This window comes from Pseudophryne corroboree, chromosome 4, assembly GCF_028390025.1.
Source record: "Pseudophryne corroboree isolate aPseCor3 chromosome 4, aPseCor3.hap2, whole genome shotgun sequence".
NCBI classification, from domain to species: Eukaryota; Metazoa; Chordata; class Amphibia; order Anura; family Myobatrachidae; genus Pseudophryne; species Pseudophryne corroboree.
Genome location: NC_086447.1, coordinates 624460478 through 624479808, shown reverse-complemented (window position 1 = coordinate 624479808; position 19331 = coordinate 624460478). Strand labels below are relative to the sequence as shown.

At 47.2% G+C, this 19331-nt stretch overlaps 1 protein-coding gene across 6 annotated transcripts in view; it reads right to left on the bottom strand.

The window, feature by feature from the left end:
* Positions 1-19331, bottom strand: part of NTPCR (nucleoside-triphosphatase, cancer-related) — a 499212-nt gene that overhangs the window by 246549 nt on the left and 233332 nt on the right. For all 6 annotated transcript variants that reach the window (XM_063917685.1, XM_063917686.1, XM_063917684.1 and 3 more), the window contains one exon: positions 16262-16424. In XM_063917685.1, coding sequence (XP_063773755.1) covers positions 16262-16424 — 163 coding nt within the window. The remainder of the gene's footprint in view (positions 1-16261; positions 16425-19331) is intronic.

The window sequence follows — 19331 nt, the reverse complement described above, 5'->3', positions numbered from 1 at the left end:
GGTTTACAGTTACGGTCGGTCGAACGACCTATTACGTTAACTGCTATCAATGGTACCCAAATTTCTAATGGTCTGATTTCAAGTTGTACAATGCCAATCAAGCTGCAAGTGGGAGCTTTGCATCAAGAACATCTGGAGTTCCTTGTGATTCGGGAGATGCCTCACGATCTCGTTCTTGGTCTTCCTTGGCTCAAGCTTCACAACCCTCACGTCGACTTGAGGTCGACACAGATAATTTCTTGGAGTCCATTTTGTCATTCAAATTGTCTCACTCCTGTCTACCCGCTCCGTGTATCTTCCAAGTCGGATGAAGGGCTTATTCCAGAGGCTTATCGGGAGTTTTCAGATGTGTTCTCGGAACAGGCGGCCGATCAGTTACCACCGCATAGACCCTGGGACTGTCCTATTGAGCTCATTCCAGGGAAAATGCCACCTCGGGGTCGTACTTATCCTTTATCAGTACCCGAGACTCAAGCTATGTCGGAATATATCAAGTCTAATCTGCAGAAGGGATTCATCCGCCCCTCTACTTCCCCGGCAGGAGCAGGTTTTTTTTTTGTGAAGAAAAAGGACGGAGGCCTGAGGCCATGTATTGACTATCGTGGTCTAAATTATGTCACCATTAAGAATAAGTATCCTTTTCCGCTCAACACGGAGCTTTTTGATAGAGTTCGCGGAGCCAGAGTCTTCACCAAGCTCGATTTAAGGGGAGCATATAATTTGATACGTATCCGACAGGGGGACGAATGGAAGACAGCCTTCAATACTAGGGACAGGCATTATGAGTATATGGTAACGCCGTTCGGCCTCAGCAACGCCCCCGCCGTCTTCCAGGGATTCATTAATGAAATCTTTCGGGATATGTTATACCTAAATGTAGTGGTATATTTGGATGACATTCTGATATTTTCTAAGAATCTCACTGAGCACAGAGTACAGGTTAAAGAGGTGCTTCTTCGATTGCGAGAGAACCATCTATACGGCAAGATTTCCAAGTGTACCTTTGAGGTCCCTTCTATTCTATTTCTTGGTTACATAATTTCCGGGCACGGAGCTGCGTATGGATCCGGAGAAACTCTCTGCCATTCGGGACTGGACTCAGCCTCTTTCCTTGCAACGATTTCTGGGGTTTGCAAATTACTACCGGAAATTCATAAGGGGTTTCTCTACCATTGTGGCGCAAATGAATGCCCTAACCAAGAAGGGGGCTGACCCAAGCCATTGATCCTTTGAAGCTGTAGCAGCGTTCGCTCAGTTGAAGGCAGCCTTTATGACCGCTCCGGTATTTCAGCAACCAGACTTTTTAAAACCATTCTTTTTGGAGATTGATGATTCTACGGTAGGCATTGGTGCAGTGCTTTCGCAGTACGCTCCAGATGGGAAGTTGCATCCATGTGGTTTCCATTCTCGCAAGTTCTCTCCTGCTGAACTAAATTACACCATTGGAGACAAAGAGCTTTTGGCAATAAAATCTGCCTTGGAAGAATGGAGATATCTTTTGGAAGGTGCTAAACACCTAATTACGATTTTCACTGATCACAAGAATTTGCTGTATCTCAAGACGGCCCAGTGCTTGAATCCCCGTCAAGCTAGATGGGCGCTCTTCTTTGCCCGATTTTGGTTTGTCATTAAGTACCGGGCTTGAACTTTTAACACCAAGGCTGATGCCCTATTCCGTTCCTTAACGGCTTCGGATGAGGAGAATTCCGTTGAAAAGGCTTTGATTCTCAGTCCAGTTTCTATTTCAGCGGCTCCCACCGCGTTGGGCCCTCCTCCTGGAAGAATGTCGGTGCCAGCTAAACTTCGACCAAGATTGTTGCAGTGGGCTCACATTTCCAAGTTTTCCGGTCATCCTGGAGTTCAAAAGATGTGGGAATTTCTAAGAAGATCTTACTGGTGGGACACTATGAAGAAGGATGTTCAAGATTATGTCAACTCCTGTCCTCAATGTGCTCAGCACAAAATTCTTCGTCTGCCTCCTGCGGGGTTGCTGCACCCATTGTCCATTCCTAAGAGGCCTTGGACCCACATCTCTATGGACTTTGTTACTGAACTGCCCCTCTCTAAGGGTCATAACACCGTCTGGGTAATTATTGACCGTTTCTCTAAGATGGCACATTTTGTTCCGTTGACCGGGTTACCATCAGCTTCTAAGTTGGCTTTGTTATTTATCTGGGAACACTTCCGCCTGCACGGGTTACCTCTGGAATAGTTACTTCAAGATTCTGGAGAGCCCTCTGTACGGCCTTACAAATAAAACTCAAGTTTTTATCCGCTTACCATCCACAAACCAGTGGGCAAACTGAACTATCTATCCCCCTCGCAAGATAATTGGGTGGAGCTGTTGCCTTGGGCAGAGTTTGCCCATAATCATCTATACCACTCTTCGACTGGTGAGTCTCCATTTTTTATTAATTATGGATTTCATCCCCAAGTTCCAGAACTACCCATTTGTCCTCCGGAAGAAGTTCCTGCTGCAGCCTCTACTCTCCGGCACTTCAGTCAAATCTGGAATCGAGTTCATGCTAACCTCAAGAGAGTCTCCGGCCGCTATAAGTTCTTTGCGGATAGGAAGCGACGGGCAGCTCCTCAATACAAGGTTAATGACAGGGTATGGCTCTCTACCCGCAATTTCCGTTTAAAGGTGCCCACTATGAAGTTCGATCCGAGGTTCATTGGTCCTTACCCCGTGTTACAAGTCCTGAATCCGGTTGTTTGCAAATTGGGATTGCCTTCCCATCTCCGGATACCAAATTCCTTTCATGTCTCTCTTCTTCGCCCTCTTGTTTTGAACCGATTTCATTCCAAGTCCCCAAGGCCAACCTCTGCAGAGGCTGAAGATGGTACGGACTTTGAAATCAAAGCTATTCTTGACTCTCGCTATCTTCACAAGAATCTACAGTATTTGGTGGAATGGAAAGGTTTTGGCCCCGAGGAAAGGAGCTGGGTCAAGGCTACTGAAGTTACGGCTCCCCGACTGGTGCGAATCTTCCATTCCAGACATCCAACAAAACCTGGAAAGTGTCCAGGGGCCACTCCTGGAGGAGGGGGTACTGTCACACGCCAGAGGGGGCGTTCACCGCGCTTAACCTGCTTGCCTGTTGGTCTGTGTTGCGGCCTCCGCCTTTGGTGGGCCACGGGCTCCGGTGTCTGGCTGGCGCGGCTCCCGGCGGTTCTCCAGGGCAAGGGCGCCGCCATAACACCAGGCATCACGTGGACGGGGGGCAGGTGATGTCATCAGACTGTTCCGCCAATCCAGCGGTGGCGGGAGAATCAAAGTTAGACGCCGGACAGAGCCTCGGTGCCTGAGTATCGTCTTTCCTCTGAAGTGGATGCCAGCGCTCTTGTTCCCAGCGAGAATCTCTGTAGCTGTACTCCAGTGTCTCCGGCATTTCCAGGTGCCAGTTCGCTGCACAGGTTCTAGCGTTCCCAGCGGCTGGTGTGTCTCTCTGCGGTCCAGTCACCAGTGCTCCTAGGAATCAGCGTGGGCTGCGGGCCCTAATCACCGTTCTCAAGTTCAACGAATCATCAGCGTCTTAAACCACTGCACTTAAGCTCTTCAAATCATCAGCGTCTCAGTCACCGTTCTCAAGTTCTACAAAACCATCAGCGTCTTAAACCACTGCACTTAAGCTCTTCAAATCATCAGCGTCTCAGTCACCGTTCTCAAGTTCTACAAATCATCAGCGTCCTAAACTACTGCACTTAAGTTCTTCAAATCACCAGCGTCTTAATCTCCGTTCTCAAGTTCTTTAAATCATCTGTGTCTTTAACCACCGTTTACAAGTTCTTCAAATCATCAGTGTCTTTTAAACACCGCTCACAATTTCTTCAGTCACCAGTATCTTTAACATTGCTCACAAACCCTTCAATGGGCCTGGACATTCCCTCATAAATTCCCCTTATGCTGTATGACTTTAAGTTGTTCTTTTCCTGCAATAAAGCTCTTCAATATTTCACCAAACCTTACTGTCAGAGTCCTGTATGAGGAAATCCTATATCAGGTCACCCTTGTTCTGGCCCAGTTGTGGTTCCTCTTCCCAACCATTGGAAGAATCCCCGAGTTCACAACACCCTCAATCTAGGTCAGTGACAGGAACAATGAGTAATGTCTGCACTCTTTTTCGTCTTATGATTCTCAATATTTTTGAGATGAGAGGAAGAGGAGGGAACACATAGACCGACTGAAACACCCATGGTGACACGAGGGCGTCCACCGCTACTGCCTGAGGGTTCCTTGACCTGGCACAATACCTCTGAAGCTTCTTGTTGAGGCGTGACGCCATCATGTCTATTTGAGGAATTCCCCAAAGACTTGTTATCTCTGCAAAAACTTCTTGATGAAGTCCCCACTCTTCTGGATGGAGATTGTGCCTGCTGAGGAAGTCTGCTTCCCAGTTGTCCACTCCTGGAATGAAGACTGCTGACAGAGCACTTACGTGATTTTCCGCCCAGCGAAGAATACTGGTGGCTTCCGCCATTGCCACTCTGCTCCTTGTCCCGCCTTGGCGGTTTACATGAGCCACTGCTGTGACGTTGTCTGATTGAACCAGAACCGTTCGTTCGCGAAGAAGATTCTCCGCTTGTCCTAGGCCGTTGTATAAGGCCCTCAATTCCAGTACGTTGATGTGCAGACAAGCCTCCTGGCTAGACCATAGTCCCTGAAAATGTCTTCCTTGTGTGACTGCTCCCCATCCTCGGAGGCTCGCGTCCGTGGTCATCAGAACCCAGTCTTGAATGCCGAACCTGCGACCCTCTAGAAGGTGAGCATTCTGCAGCCACCACAGGAGAGACACCCTGGCCCTGGGGGACAGGCTTTTCTTCTGATGTATTTGTAGATGGGACCTGGACCACTTGTCCAGAAGGTCCCACTGAAATGTCCTTGCATGAAACCTGCCGAAAGGGATGGCCTCGTAGGCTGCCACCATTTTCCCCAGAACTCGAGTGCATTGATGAACAGACACTCTTTTTTGGTTTTAGCAGGTCTCTGACCAAGTTCTGGAGGTCCTGGGCTTTATCCATTGGGAGAAAAACCATCTTCCGCTACGTGTCCAGAATCATGCCTAGGAATGATATTCGAGTCGTTGGAATCAACTGTGACTTTGGCAGATTTAGAAATCAACCATGCTGTTGTAGCACTCTCAGGGAGAGCGATACGCTCTTCAGCAATTGTTCTCTCGATCTCGCTTTTATCAGGAGATCGTCCAAGTACGGGATAATTGTGACTCCCTGCCTGCGCAGGAGCACCATCATCTGCGCCATCACCTTGGTGAAAATTCTCGGGGCCGTGGAAAGCCCAAATGGCAACGTCTGAAACTGGTAATGACAGTCCTGTACAGCGAATCTCAGGTACTTCTGATGAGGATATATGGGGACATGAAGGTATGCATCCTTTATGTCTAGTGACACCATAAAATCCCCCCCTTCCAGACTGGAGATCACTGCCCGGAGCGATTCCATCTTGAATTTGAACTTTTTCAAGTACAGGTTTAGGGATTTTAGATTTAAAATGGGTCTGACCGAGCCATCCGGCTTCGGGAGCACGAACAGGGTCGAATAGTACCCTTTTCCCTGTTGGACTAGGGGAACCTTGATAATCACCTGATGTTGACACAGCTTTTGAATCGCAGCTAACACTACTGCCCTCTCTGGGGGAGAAGCTGGCAAGCCCGACTTGAAAAATTGTCGAGGGGGCACCTCTTCGAATTCCAGTTTGTAGCCTTGGGATACAATTTCCATCGGCCAAGCATCCACGTCTGACCGAACCCAGACCTGGCTGAAGAGTCGAAGATGTGCCTCCACCGGCGCGGACTCCCTCAGTGGAGCCCCAGCGTCATGCGGTGGATTTAGCAGAAGCCGGGGTTGACTTCTGTTCCTGGGAACTAGCCGAAGCAGGCGTTCTTTTCCCTCTACCATTACCTCTGGAGAGCAAGTATGAGCCCCGACCTCTTCTGGACTTATGCGACCGAAAGGAATGCATCTGACATTGCAGAGTTTTCTTTTGCTGCGGGGGAACAAAAGGCAAAAAAGTAGATTTACCCGCGGTAGCTGTTGAAACCAGGTCCGCAAGACCTTCCCCGAATAAAACCTCACCCTTGTAAGGTAAAACCTCCATATGCTTCTTTGAGTCGGTATCACCCGCCCATTGGCGGGTCCATAGTGTTAGGCGCCGGGGTCCGCTCGTCGGTGCGGCCCGGCGCCTAGCAACCAGGGACGCCGTGCGCGTACAGCCGCCGGCTCCCTGGCAACGCTAGACGCCGGGCGCACGGAGCCGCTCTGACCTTAGCAACGGGGACGCCACGTTCGGCCGCGTTCCCCGTTGCTGGGTCTGTTCTAATTATATTTTGGTGTGCTGGCCGTGCAGCATGCAAGCTGCACGGCATTACCTGAGATTACCTTGTCTGGATCCTGATTGGAGGGTTCCTGAATAAAGGCACTCTCAGGACTTCTTACAGACGCCGGTGATAGCTTCCTGTTTGCCTGTGTCAGCTACAGAGAGTTTCCAGTCCTGCTCAATCCGGTTGTTCCTGTCCTCAGTGATCCTGTACTCGGAAGTTTGTCATCTATTCCTGGAGTCTGACCGAGCACCTTTAACATCCTGTGGTGTTCGTGAGTCGCGGCGCAGCCGTGTGTTGCGGCTTGTCCGCTTACTGTTTATTATTTAGTTTATTTGTGTTCTGGAGCTTTTGCGGAGGATTCCGCTCCCACAGATCCACTCTGGTATCCAGCGGTGCTGGATAGGAGTAACGGATCAGTGGATCTTTGGTTGTCCTTTTCCCTGGCGGCTAGTCCGCACATACCTTTGGTTTAAGTTAGTTAGCTTGTAACCCCTGGCCTGGTTGCTTAGTCAGAGGGCCCCTTGTCATCACCCTGTCTCGGATTTCCCTTTGTCTCCCATTAAGACCTGCGGGGGCATCGGGGTTGGGCAGACATAATCCGCCCTTCGAACGCGGCTGCCATGGGCTCAAGCAACCATAGTCTCGCAGGGGATTTCTGATAACACGGGCGAGACAACGGAGTTAGGGCGCCAGGGGTTACTAGGCTCTCCTGCTCCCACAACCAGCATATCTTCCCAGTACTCAGACCTCTGCCATAAGATCACCTCTGGTCTGGAGTACGGGAATCATAACATTATCACCGGCCAGACAAAAAAAAAAAATTTTTTTTAATTAACAGGAGTTAATCTTTTTTTTCACTTATTCAGTTGGGAGATTTTGTCGGCCTCATGAATCCCGCCGGTGTTAGGCCAAATCCTGGCCAGCTTCTAGTTAGTCAGATTCAAGAACTTACTCAGATGGTTCAGGATCTGTCCCTCAGGGTGAGGTCACAGGAAGATCTGTTACGGACTTCCCCGAGGGTCATCCCTGAACCAAAAATGCATCTGCCTGACCGTTTTTCTGGGGATAGAAAACAGTTTTTTAATTTTAAAGAGTCTTGTAAACTTTATTTTCGTTTAAGACCAGTCTCCTCAGGTACGGAGGCTCAGCGGGTTGGAATTATTATTTCTCTGCTTCAGGGGGATCCTCAGACCTGGGCTTTTGGTTTAAAGACAGACGATCCGGCCTTATCGTCTGTAGACGCCTTTTTAAAATCTTTAGGGCTATTGTATGACGACCCTGATAGAGAGGCGTCCGCTGAGAGTCAGTTGCGTGCTCTTAGACAGGGTAGGAATCCCGCAGAGAGTTATTGTACGGAGTTTCGCCGTTGGTCGAACGACTGTGGATGGAATGACCCAGCCCTACGCAGTCAGTTTCGCCTCGGCTTATCTGAATCTATAAAAGACAGTCTCCTTCAGTATCCCGCTCCTGAGACTCTCGATAAACTCATGGAGCTCTCTATTAAGATAGATCGTCGGCTCAGAGAGCGGAGGGCTGAAAAAGGGGCATCTGTCGGGTCTACTCCTTGTGTTCTTTCCATTCCTGTAGACATGGAGGAGCCTATGCAGATAGGTCTTTCCAAATTGTCTCCTGAAGAAAGAACCAGGAGGCAAAATTCTGGTCTTTGATTATACTGTGGAGGTAAGGGACATTTTGCCCGTAGTTGTCCGAACAAGTCGGGAAACTTCCTGACCAAGTGAGTTGTGAGGGGGTTCACTTTGGTCTGCAGCTTATCTCCTCAAATAATTCACTGTTAGTTCCTGCTAAAGTTTCCTTTGGCAGCCTCTGTTCCTCGGTCTCTGCTTTTGTGGACAGTGGAGCTGCAGGGAACTTTATGGATTTAACATGGGCCAAGGCCTTAGGTATTCCTCAGTTAACCTTGGGTAGGTGTGTCACCATGCATGGTTTAGATGGGAGTCCCTTGTCCAATGGGGTTATTTCTCTATGCACACCTCCTGTTTTACTCTCGGTAGGAGCTCTGCATTCTGAAAAGATTGAGTTTTTCCTTACCCATTGTCCAGCAGTTCCTGTGGTTCTGGGTCACCCTTGGCTGGCCTTTCATAATCCCATCATTGATTGGCAGTCGGGGGAGATCTTACAATGGGGTACCATCTGTAATAAAGAATGTATTACGCTTCCTATCCGAGTAGCTGCCGCCGTTCCCGCACCCATTACTGGGGAATACCAGGATTTTGTTGATGTATTTTCCAAGGGCAATGCGGATATTCTGCCTCCCCATAGGCCTTATGATTGTGCCATTGAGCTAATTCCTGGTGCCACGTTGCCTAAAGGAAGGTTATATGCATTGTCTGGTCCTGAAACTGTGGCCATGAATGAGTATGTGAAAGAAAGCCTTGGGAAAGGATTTATCAGGCCATCTAAATCCCCTTTAAGTGCAGGTTTCTTCTTCGTAGAGAAGAAGGATGGTTCACTCAGACCCTGCATTGACTTTAGAGCTTTGAATAAAATCTCAGTAAAGAATACTTACCCTCTGCCGCTGATCTCTGTCCTCTTTGATCAGCTACGTTCGGCTGTGATTTTTTCTAAGATTGACCTGAGAGGAGCATATAACCTCATCAGAATCAAGTCAGGGGATGAGTGGAAAACGGCATTCAGTACTCAGTCAGGCCACTATGAGTATCTGGTTATGCCATTTGGCCTGTCTAACGCTCCGGCAGTTTTCCAGGATCTCATTAACGATGTGCTCCGTGAATTTCTTGGAAGATTCGTTGTAGTCTACTTAGACGATATTAGGATATATTCTGACTCTGTAGAACAACACGTTACCCAGGTGCGTCAGGTTCTAAAGAAATTACGTGAAAATCACCTATATGCCAAACTGGAGAAGTGTGAATTTCATGTCACGGAGGTATCCTTTTTAGGGTACATTATTTCCCCTCGGGGATTCCGTATGGAACCAAAGAAGCTCCAAGCCATCCTTAGTTGGGCGCAACCCACCAACTTAAAAGCAATTCAGCGCTTTTTAGGGTTTGCGAACTACTATAGAAGATTTATTCACTCTTTCTCTGACCTAGTTGCTCCCATTGTGGCACTGACTAAGAAGGGAGCAGATCCTACCAATTGGTCACGTGAAGCTGAGTTATCTTTTCAGGCCTTGAAACAAGCCTTTGTCTTTGTCTTTGTCTTTGTCCTTAGACATCCCAACCCAGAATTGCCTTTCATGGTTGAGGTTGATGCCTCGGAGGTTGGAGTAGGGGCTATCCTTTCTCAGAAGGATCCGGATTCCCTTGAATTACATCCTTGTGCCTTTATGTCCAGGAAATTCTCATCTGCAGAATCCAACTACGATGTTGGTAACCGGGAATTGCTGGCTATTAAATGGGCTTTCGAGGAGTGGAGGCATTGGCTTGAAGGAGCGACTCATACCATTTCAGTTTTGACTGATCACAAAAATCTTCAATACATTGAATCAGCTAAACGACTGAATGCCCGGCAGGCTCGTTGGGCTTTATTTTTTACTCGTTTCAAATTTATTATCACCTTCAGGCCAGGTTCCAAGAATACTAAGGCAGATGCCCTGTCACGCAGTTTTCTTCCAGTTCAAGACAACAGTCCTGTTACTCCCATACTTCCGTCTTCAGTCATTCGGGCAGGCCTCACACAGGATGTATTTACCCAGTTAAAGCTGCTTCAACATCAAGCTCCTGGAAATACTCCTGCTGGTCGTCTTTTTGTCCCTGAGTTTTTGAGAGCAACTGTTTTGACGGAGTTTCATGATAGCAAAGTTGCCGGGCATCCGGGAATCGCTAAGACTTTGGAATTAGTCTCCCGCTCAGTATGGTGGCCTGGTCTTTCCAAAGACATCAAAGAGTTTGTTTTTTCGTGTCAGGTCTGTGCACAGCATAAAGTTCCCCGTTCTTTGCCTATAGGTCAACTTATGCCCTTGAATGTTCCTCTTAGGCCATGGTCGCATATCTCCATGGATTTTGTGGTGGACCTCCCTCTGTCAGCCGGATGCCGAGTCATATGGGTGGTAGTGGACCGTTTTAGCAAAATGGCCCATTTCATTGCTCTTCCCCGATTGCCATCTGCCCAGGGATTGGCAGTCTTGTTCCTCCGCCATGTTTTCAGACTCCATGGCTTACCCACTGATATGGGCCCTCATTCCGAGTTGTTCGCTCGGTATTTTTCATCGCATCGCAGTGAAAATCCGCTTAGTACGCATGCGCAATGTTCGCACTGCGACTGCGCCAAGTAACTTTACTATGATGAAAGTATTTTTACTCACGGCTTTTTCTTCGCTCCGGCGATCGTAATGTGATTGACAGGAAATGGGTGTTACTGGGCGGAAACACGGCGTTTCAGGGGCGTGTGGCTGAAAACGCTACCGTTTCCGGAAAAAACGCAGGAGTGGCCGGGGAAACGGTGGGAGTGCCTGGGCGAACGCTGGGTGTGTTTGTGACGTCAACCAGGAACGACAAGCACTGAAATGATCGCACAGGCAGAGTAAGTCTGGAGCTACTCAGAAACTGCTAACTCGTTTGTAATCGCAATATTGCGCGTACGTCGGTCGCAATTTTAAGAAGCTAAGATTCACTCCCAGTAGGCGGCGGCTTAGCGTGTGTAACTCTGCTACATTCGCCTTGCGAGCGAACAACTCGGAATGAGGGCCCTTGTTTCTGATCGGGGTCCACAATTCATTGCACAATTTTGGAAGTCTTTTTGTGCTTCGTTAAAGATGAAATTATCTTTAACGTCCGGCTATCATCCCCAGTCCAATGGGCAGACTGAGCGAGTTAACCAATCTCTAAAACAATATTTGCGTTTGTACTCGGCCAAACTCCAAAATGACTGGTCTGAGTTTCTTCCATTGGCGGAGTTTGCTTATAATAATGCCTGTCATTCCTCCACCAATGTGTCTCCATTTTTTGCAGTTTTTGGTTTTCACCCCAGAGCTAATTCATTTTTTCAACATTCCTCTGTCTCCTCTCTGGCCCTGACCTCTCATCTTAAACTTATTTGGAGAAAAGTGCACCTGGCTCTCAGAAAAGCAGCATTCCGGGAAAAAAAAATTTCTGACAGGCTCCGGCGGCCGTGCACTTTTAAAGTAGGAGACAGGGTGTGGTTGTCGACTCGCAACATTAAACTTCGACAAACCTCAGCCAGATTGGGTCCTAGATTTATTGGACCATTTCACATTATCAAAAAAGTCAATCCAGTTGCTTTCCGGTTACGTTTACCAAAAACTTTGCGGATCGGAAATACCTTCCATTGCTCATTGCTGAAACCATATGTTTTGTCTAGTAGATTTCCTCGTAAAATATCTCAGGGGAGATCACCAATAAATGTACAGGGTCAGCAGGAGTTCTTGGTGGAGAAGGTTCTCGATTCCAAGTTGTCCCGGGGTCGGCTTTATTTTTTGGTACATTGGAGAGGTTATGGGCCAGAGGAAAGGTCTTGGGTCCTGGATGAGGATCTTCATGCCCCGAGGCTCAAAAGGGCATTTTTTCGAGAATTTCCTCAGAAACCTGGCTTTAGGGGTTCCTTGACCCCTCCTCAAGGGGGGGGTACTGTTAGGCGCCGGGGTCCGCTCGTCGGTGCGGCCCGGCGCCTAGCAACCAGGGACGCCGTGCGCGTACAGCCGCCGGCTCCCTGGCAACGCTAGACGCCGGGCGCACGGAGCCGTTCTGACCTTAGCAACGGGGACGCCACGTTCGGCCGCGTTCCCCGTTGCTGGGTCTGTTCTAATTATATTTTGGTGTGCTGGCCGTGCAGCATGCAAGCTGCACGGCATTACCTGAGATTACCTTGTCTGGATCCTGATTGGAGGGTTCCTGAATAAAGGCACTCTCAGGACTTCTTACAGACGCCGGTGATAGCTTCCTGTTTGCCTGTGTCAGCTACAGAGAGTTTCCAGTCCTGCTCAATCCGGTTGTTCCTGTCCTCAGTGATCCTGTACTCGGAAGTTTGTCATCTATTCCTGGAGTCTGACCGAGCACCTTTAACATCCTGTGGTGTTCGTGAGTCGCGGCGCAGCCGTGTGTTGCGGCTTGTCCGCTTACTGTTTATTATTTAGTTTATTTGTGTTCTGGAGCTTTTGCGGAGGATTCCGCTCCCACAGATCCACTCTGGTATCCAGCGGTGCTGGATAGGAGTAACGGATCAGTGGATCTTTGGTTGTCCTTTTCCCTGGCGGCTAGTCCGCACATACCTTTGGTTTAAGTTAGTTAGCTTGTAACCCCTGGCCTGGTTGCTTAGTCAGAGGGCCCCTTGTCATCACCCTGTCTCGGATTTCCCTTTGTCTCCCATTAAGACCTGCGGGGGCATCGGGGTTGGGCAGACATAATCCGCCCTTCGAACGCGGCTGCCATGGGCTCAAGCAACCATAGTCTCGCAGGGGATTTCTGATAACACGGGCGAGACAACGGAGTTAGGGCGCCAGGGGTTACTAGGCTCTCCTGCTCCCACAACCAGCATATCTTCCCAGTACTCAGACCTCTGCCATAAGATCACCTCTGGTCTGGAGTACGGGAATCATAACACTTAGGGCACGCCTAGCAGAAATCGCCATGGCGTTGGCTCTCGAACCTAGCAACCCAACGTCTCTTTGAGCGTGTCTCATATATAAGACTGCGTCTTTAATATGACCTAACGTCAATAAAATGGTATCCATATCTAGGGTAACAAAGTCAGCTGACAAGGTATCTGTCCAAGCTGCAACTGCGCTACATACCCATGCTGATGCTATTGCCGGTCTGAGTAAAGTACCCGTTGCGTATAAATAGATTTTAAGGTAGTTTCCTGTCTGCGATCAGCAGGATCCTTGAGGGCTGCCGTGTCAGGAGACGGTAGCGCCACCTTCTTGGACAAGCGCGTTAAAGCCTTGTCTACCCTGGGCTAGGATTCCCACCGTACCCTGTCCTGTGCAGGGAAAGGATACGCCATAAGAATCCTCTTGGGAATCTGCAGTTTTTTGTCTGGAGTTTCCCAAGCTTTATCAAATAACTCGTTCAGCTCATGAGATGGGGGAAAGGTTACCGCAGGTTTCTTTTCTTTATACATGCGCACCCTCGTGTCAGGGACAGAGGGGTCATCTGTGATATGCAATACATCTTTTATTGCAATGATCATATAATGAATACTTTTGGCCACCCTTGGGTGTAACCTTGCATCATCGTAGTCGACACTGGAGTCAGAATCTGTGTCGGTATCAGTGTCTGCTATTTGGGATAGAGAACGTTTTTGAGACCCTGAAGGGCCCTGTGACTCAGTCAAAGCCTTGGATTGACTCCATGCTTTTTCCCTGGACTCTGCTTTGTCCATCCTCTTATGTAGGTCACATTTGCATTTAAAACATTCCACATGTCCAACCAATCAGGAGTCGGCGTTGCCGATGGAGACATCACAATCATCTGCTCCACCTCCTCCTTAGATGAGCCTTATGCTTCATACATGTCGACACACTCGTACCGACACCCCCACACACACACATGGATATATTTATATGGAGACAGTTCCCCACTAAGGACCTTTAGAGAGACAGAGAGAGAGTATGCCAGCACACACCCAGCGCCAACTGACACTGGAAACAAATTCCCAGATAATATAGCGCTTTTTTATATATAATTATCTGTGTAATGCGCCTTACAAGTGCCCCCCCCCCCCCTCTTTTCAGCCCTATGTCACCGTGTTCAGCAGGGGAGTGTCCGGGGAGCCAGCTTCTCTGCAGTACACTGTGGAGAAAATGGCGCTGGTTAGTGTTGTGGTACCAAGCTCCGCCCACTCCAGCGGCGGGCTTCGGTCTCGCTCAATTTTGTATAAATGGCGGGTGATTTTTATAACTACTGCCTCCGCAGCCTATATATACTTATATGCCAGTCCTAGAGGTTTATATTGCTGCCCAGGGCGCCCCCCTGCACCTTGCACCCATCAGTGCCTGCTCGTGTGTGTTGTGTGTGGGAGCAATGGTGCGCAGCGTTACCGCTGCGCGCTTGCCTCAGGGAAGATCAGAAGTCTTCTGCCGCCTTTGAAGTCTTCTTTCTTCTTATACTCACCCGGCTTCTATCTTCCGGCTCTGTGAGGAGGACAGCGGCGCGGCTCTGGGACGAACGGCGAGGGGAGACCTGCGTTCCGACTCCCTCTGGAGCTAATGGTGTTCAGTAGCCTAAGAAGCAGAGCCTATCACTTAAGTAGGTCTGCTTGACTCTCCTCAGTCCCACGATGCAGGGAGCCTGTTGCCAGCAGTGCTCCCTGAAATTAAAAACCTAACAAAATTCTTTTTTCAGAGAAACTCAGGAGAGCTCCCTGTAATGCACCCAGTCTCCTCTGGGCACAGGAATCAACTGAGGTCTGGAGGAGGGGCATAGAGGGAGGAGCCAGTGCACACCCATTCTAAAGTTCTTTATAGTGCCCATGTCTCCTGCGGAGCCAGTCTATACCCCATGGTCCTCACGGAGTCCCCAGCATCCTATAGGACGTAAGAGAAATATTACATACACACTACATGTAAACTCCAGAGTGGCCTATGTTCATGTGCGTTACCAGCGTGCGTGCGCATACACGCAGCGATATATGGTAGCATACGCATTTGCACAGAGAAGCCACAAAGATATAATCAACACATATTTCATACAACACATAAATTACACATAGACAAAACATGTCCAGCACCAGACATTATATTGTCTTTATATAATATGTAAAACCAGATATATATATATTACTGGAACAGAAAAAGTTAAGGATATCATGTTTAGTCACATATTAATCAGTGTTTTACCATCAGTAATCTGGTCTTTACGGATAAACCGTTGCACACTGAGACTGCAAAATATGAGTAATATATGATATGTATGGAATAATGTGCAGAGCAAGGTGTTGATACTGGAAAGCTGGAACTGGCTTCACAGCATGGCCCTGGGGGCAAACACATATGCATGCAACATAGGACAAAAGCCCTCACACTGACCTATGAGCCGTCGAGTTCTTGAGAGGTCTGGCCTCTGGACCAATGGAAGAAGATGAAACCCACTGTTGTATACACCCATTATTTTACTGTATAGAAAGAGGGAACCAGAATCAGGCAGCTCTCTCTTATACATTCTCATTCAGTCTCACACACACACATATACACTCACACACACACACACTTATCAGAAGTCTCCTACCTGATGACTGGCTGCCAGGAACCAGTGAAACTTGCGTATGTATATTGGGTGTAACTGATTCTTATGTAACTGCAACTGCTTCTTTTGTAACTGTAACTCTGTAACCATATATATATATATATGTTATTTTGTATGCATAACTTTTAATATCAAATATATATATATATATATATATATATACCTCTGAGCGTTGGACCTCAGTATACAATGTTAGCGACTGCTTGCTTTCTCTTAAGGGACATAGCGCTGCGAAATTCAGCGCACTTTTATTGTATATGGTAATAAGATGCACCTTGCGTCCGCAGTATATATTTAATGCTGGCATTTAAATGTTTATTTAAAATAATGGAAATTCACAGGGGGACTACAATTAAGCTGTAGGGACATATCAAGGAAGATCAGTGGGAACAGGATGCACCTGAGCTCAATTTTGAGCTTCATGGCAAAGTCTGTGAATACTTATGTACATGTGATTTCTCAGTTTTTTATTTTTAATAAATTTGCAAAAATCTCAAAAAAAACTTTTTTATGTTGTCATTATGGGGTATTGTGTGTAGAATTTTGAGGGAAAAATAAACTTATTCCATTTTGGAATTAGGCTGTAACATAACAAAATGTGGAAAAAGTGAAGCATTGTGAATACTTTCCGGATGCACTGTATACATTTATTTATATAGCAAATACATCTTCAATACATATTTTATACATGACCTTATACCACTTTTATATTTGTACTACTGTATATATTTTTCATACCCAATCCTTGCCAAATTTCCACGTTTTCCTGTCATGGTAACAACATCAAATCCTATTCTTCTGCCTCCATGTCGAACTTCTTCTGTATAGAACCCATCAATTGAGATTCCAGATGATTTTAACACTTCAGATGTTTTCTGTATTAGAGATGTTTTTCCAATACCTTAAAAAATAAAACAAATGTATACAAAATTATATAGTTGCAGATCATAATCTCAAACCATAATCTGACCAAGACAATGGGGATATTAATCAAAGTTTGCCGCGACATAAAGTGGAGAGAAATAAAGTACTAACAGCTTCTGTAACTTTACAGGCTGTGTTTGAAAAATTACAATTAGGAGCTGACTAGTTGGTACTAAGGGGGTTTCCGACCTGATCGCACGCTGCCATTTTTCACATCGTAGCGATCAGGTCACTATTGCGCATGAGTATGCACTGCAATGCACAGGCGCATCGTACGGGCACAAAGCGGATCGTTGCTGTGCAATGGATTTAACGAAGAATCCATTCGCACAGCCGATCGCAAGGAGATTGACAGGAAGAGGGCGTTTGTGGGTGTCAATTGACCGTTTTCTGTGAGTGTTTGGAAAAACGCAGGCATGTCCAAACATTTGCAGGGCGGGTGTCTGATGTCAGTTCCGGGACCGGACATGCTGAAGTGATCGCAAGGCCCAAGTAAGTTCTGAGCTACTCAGAAACTGCACAAACTATTTTGTGCTGCACATGCGATCGCACCCTTGCACAGTAAATATTCACTCCCCAGTGGGCGGAGACTATGCGTTTGCACGGCTGCATAAAGTAGTGAGCGATCAGCTCAGAATGACCCTCTTTATCTCTCTTCCAGATTTGAGAAATCTTCCCTTTAGCACAATGTAGTACAGGTTGAGTATCCCATATCCAAATATTCCGAAATACGGAATTTTTTGAGTGAGAGTGAGATATTGAAACCTTTGTTTTCTGATGGCTCAGTGTACACAAATTTTGTTTAATACACAAAGTTATTAAAAATATTGTATTAAATTACCTTTAGGCTGTGTGTACAAGGTGTATATGAAACATAAATAAATTGTGTAAATGTACACAACTTTGTTTAATAAACAAATTTATTAAAAATAGTGTATTAAATGACCTTCAGGCTGTGTGTATAAGGTGTATATGAAACATAAATGTATTCTGTGCTTAGACTTAGGTCCCATCGCCATGATATCTCATTATGGTATGCAATTATTCCAAAATACGGAAAAATCAGATATCCAAAATACTTTTGGTCCCAAGCATTTTGGATAAAGAATACTCAACCTGTAGTGTGATTGCTATTATAAATTCAAAGAACATTAAACCTTAACTCAGACAGGTGTTATGAGCGCTATATGCTTCAGCTCTGACTTGCTGCTGCTCAAGAGCCAGCCATGCTTTTGGAAAAAATAAGAATTTACTCACCGGTAATTCTATTTCTCATAGTCCGTAGTAGATGCTGGGGACTCCGTAAGGACCATGGGGATTAGCGGCTCCGCAGGAGACTGGGCACAACTATAAAGAAAGCTTTTAGACTACTGGTGTGCACTGGCTCCTCCCACCAAGACCCTCCTCCAGACTTCAGTTAGGATACTGTGCCCGGAAGAGCTGACACAATAAGGAAGGCTTTTGAATCCCGGGTAAGACTCATACCAGCCACACCAATCACACCGTATAACTCGTGATACAATACCCAGTTAACAGTATGATAACAACTGAGCCTCTCAACAGATGGCTCAACAATAACCCTTAAGTTAAGCAATAACTATGGAGGTCATTCCGAGTTGTTCGCTCGCAAGGCGATTTTAGCAGAGTTGCTCACGCTAAGCCGCCGCCTACTGGGAGTGAATCTTAGCATCTTAAAATTGCGAACGAAGTAATCGCAATATTGCGATTACACACCTCGTAGCAGTTTCTGAGTAGCTTCAGACTTACTCGGCATCTGCGATCAGTTCAGTGCTTGTCGTTCCTGGTTTGACGTCACAAACACACCCAGCGTTCGCCCAGACACTCCTCCGTTTCTCCGGCCACTCCTGCGTTTTTTCCGGAAACGGTAGCGTTTTTTCCCACACGCCCATAAAACGGCCTGTTTCCGCCCAGTAACACCCATTTCCTGTCAATCACATTACGATCGCCAGAACGATGAAAAAGCCGTGAGTAAAATTACTAAGTGCATAGCAAATTTACTTGGCGCAGTCGCACTGCGGACATTGCGCATGCACTTTAAGCGGAAAATCGCTGCGATGCAAAGATTTTTACCGAGCGAACAACTCGGAATGAGGGCCAATATACAAGTATTGCAGACAATCCGCACTTGGGATGGGCGCCCAGCATCCACTACGGACTATGAGAAATAGAATTACCGGTGAGTAAATTCTTATTTTCTCTAACGTCCTAAGTGGATGCTGGGGACTCCGTAAGGACCATGGGGATTATACCAAAGCTCCCAAACGGGCGGGAGAGTGCGGATGACTCTGCAGCACCGAATGAGCAAACTCAAGGTCCTCCTCAGCCAGGGTGTCAAATTTGTAGAATTTAGCAAACGTGTTTGACCCCGACCAAGTAGCTGCTCGGCAAAGTTGAAGAGCCGAGACCCCTCGGGCAGCCGCCCAAGAAGAGCCCATCTTCCTCGTGGAATGGGCTTTTACTGATTTAGGATGCGGCAGTCCAGCCGCAGAATGTGCAAGCTGAATCGTACTACAGATCCAGCGAGCAATAGTCTGCTTTGAAGCAGGTGCACCCAACTTGTTGGGCGCATACAGGATAAAGAGCGAGTCAGTCTTTCTGACTCCAGCTGTCCTGGAAACATAAATTTTTAGGGCCCTGACTACATCCAACCACTTGGAAGCCTCCAAGTCATTTGTAGCCGCAGGCACCACGATAGGTTGGTTCAGATGAAAAGCTGATACCACTTTGGGGAGAAACTGGGGACGAGTCCTCAATTCTGCCCTATCCATATGGAAAATCAGATAAGGGCTTTTACATGACAAAGCCGCCAACTCTGAAACACGCCTGGCCGAAGCCAAGGCCAACAACATGACCACTTTCCACG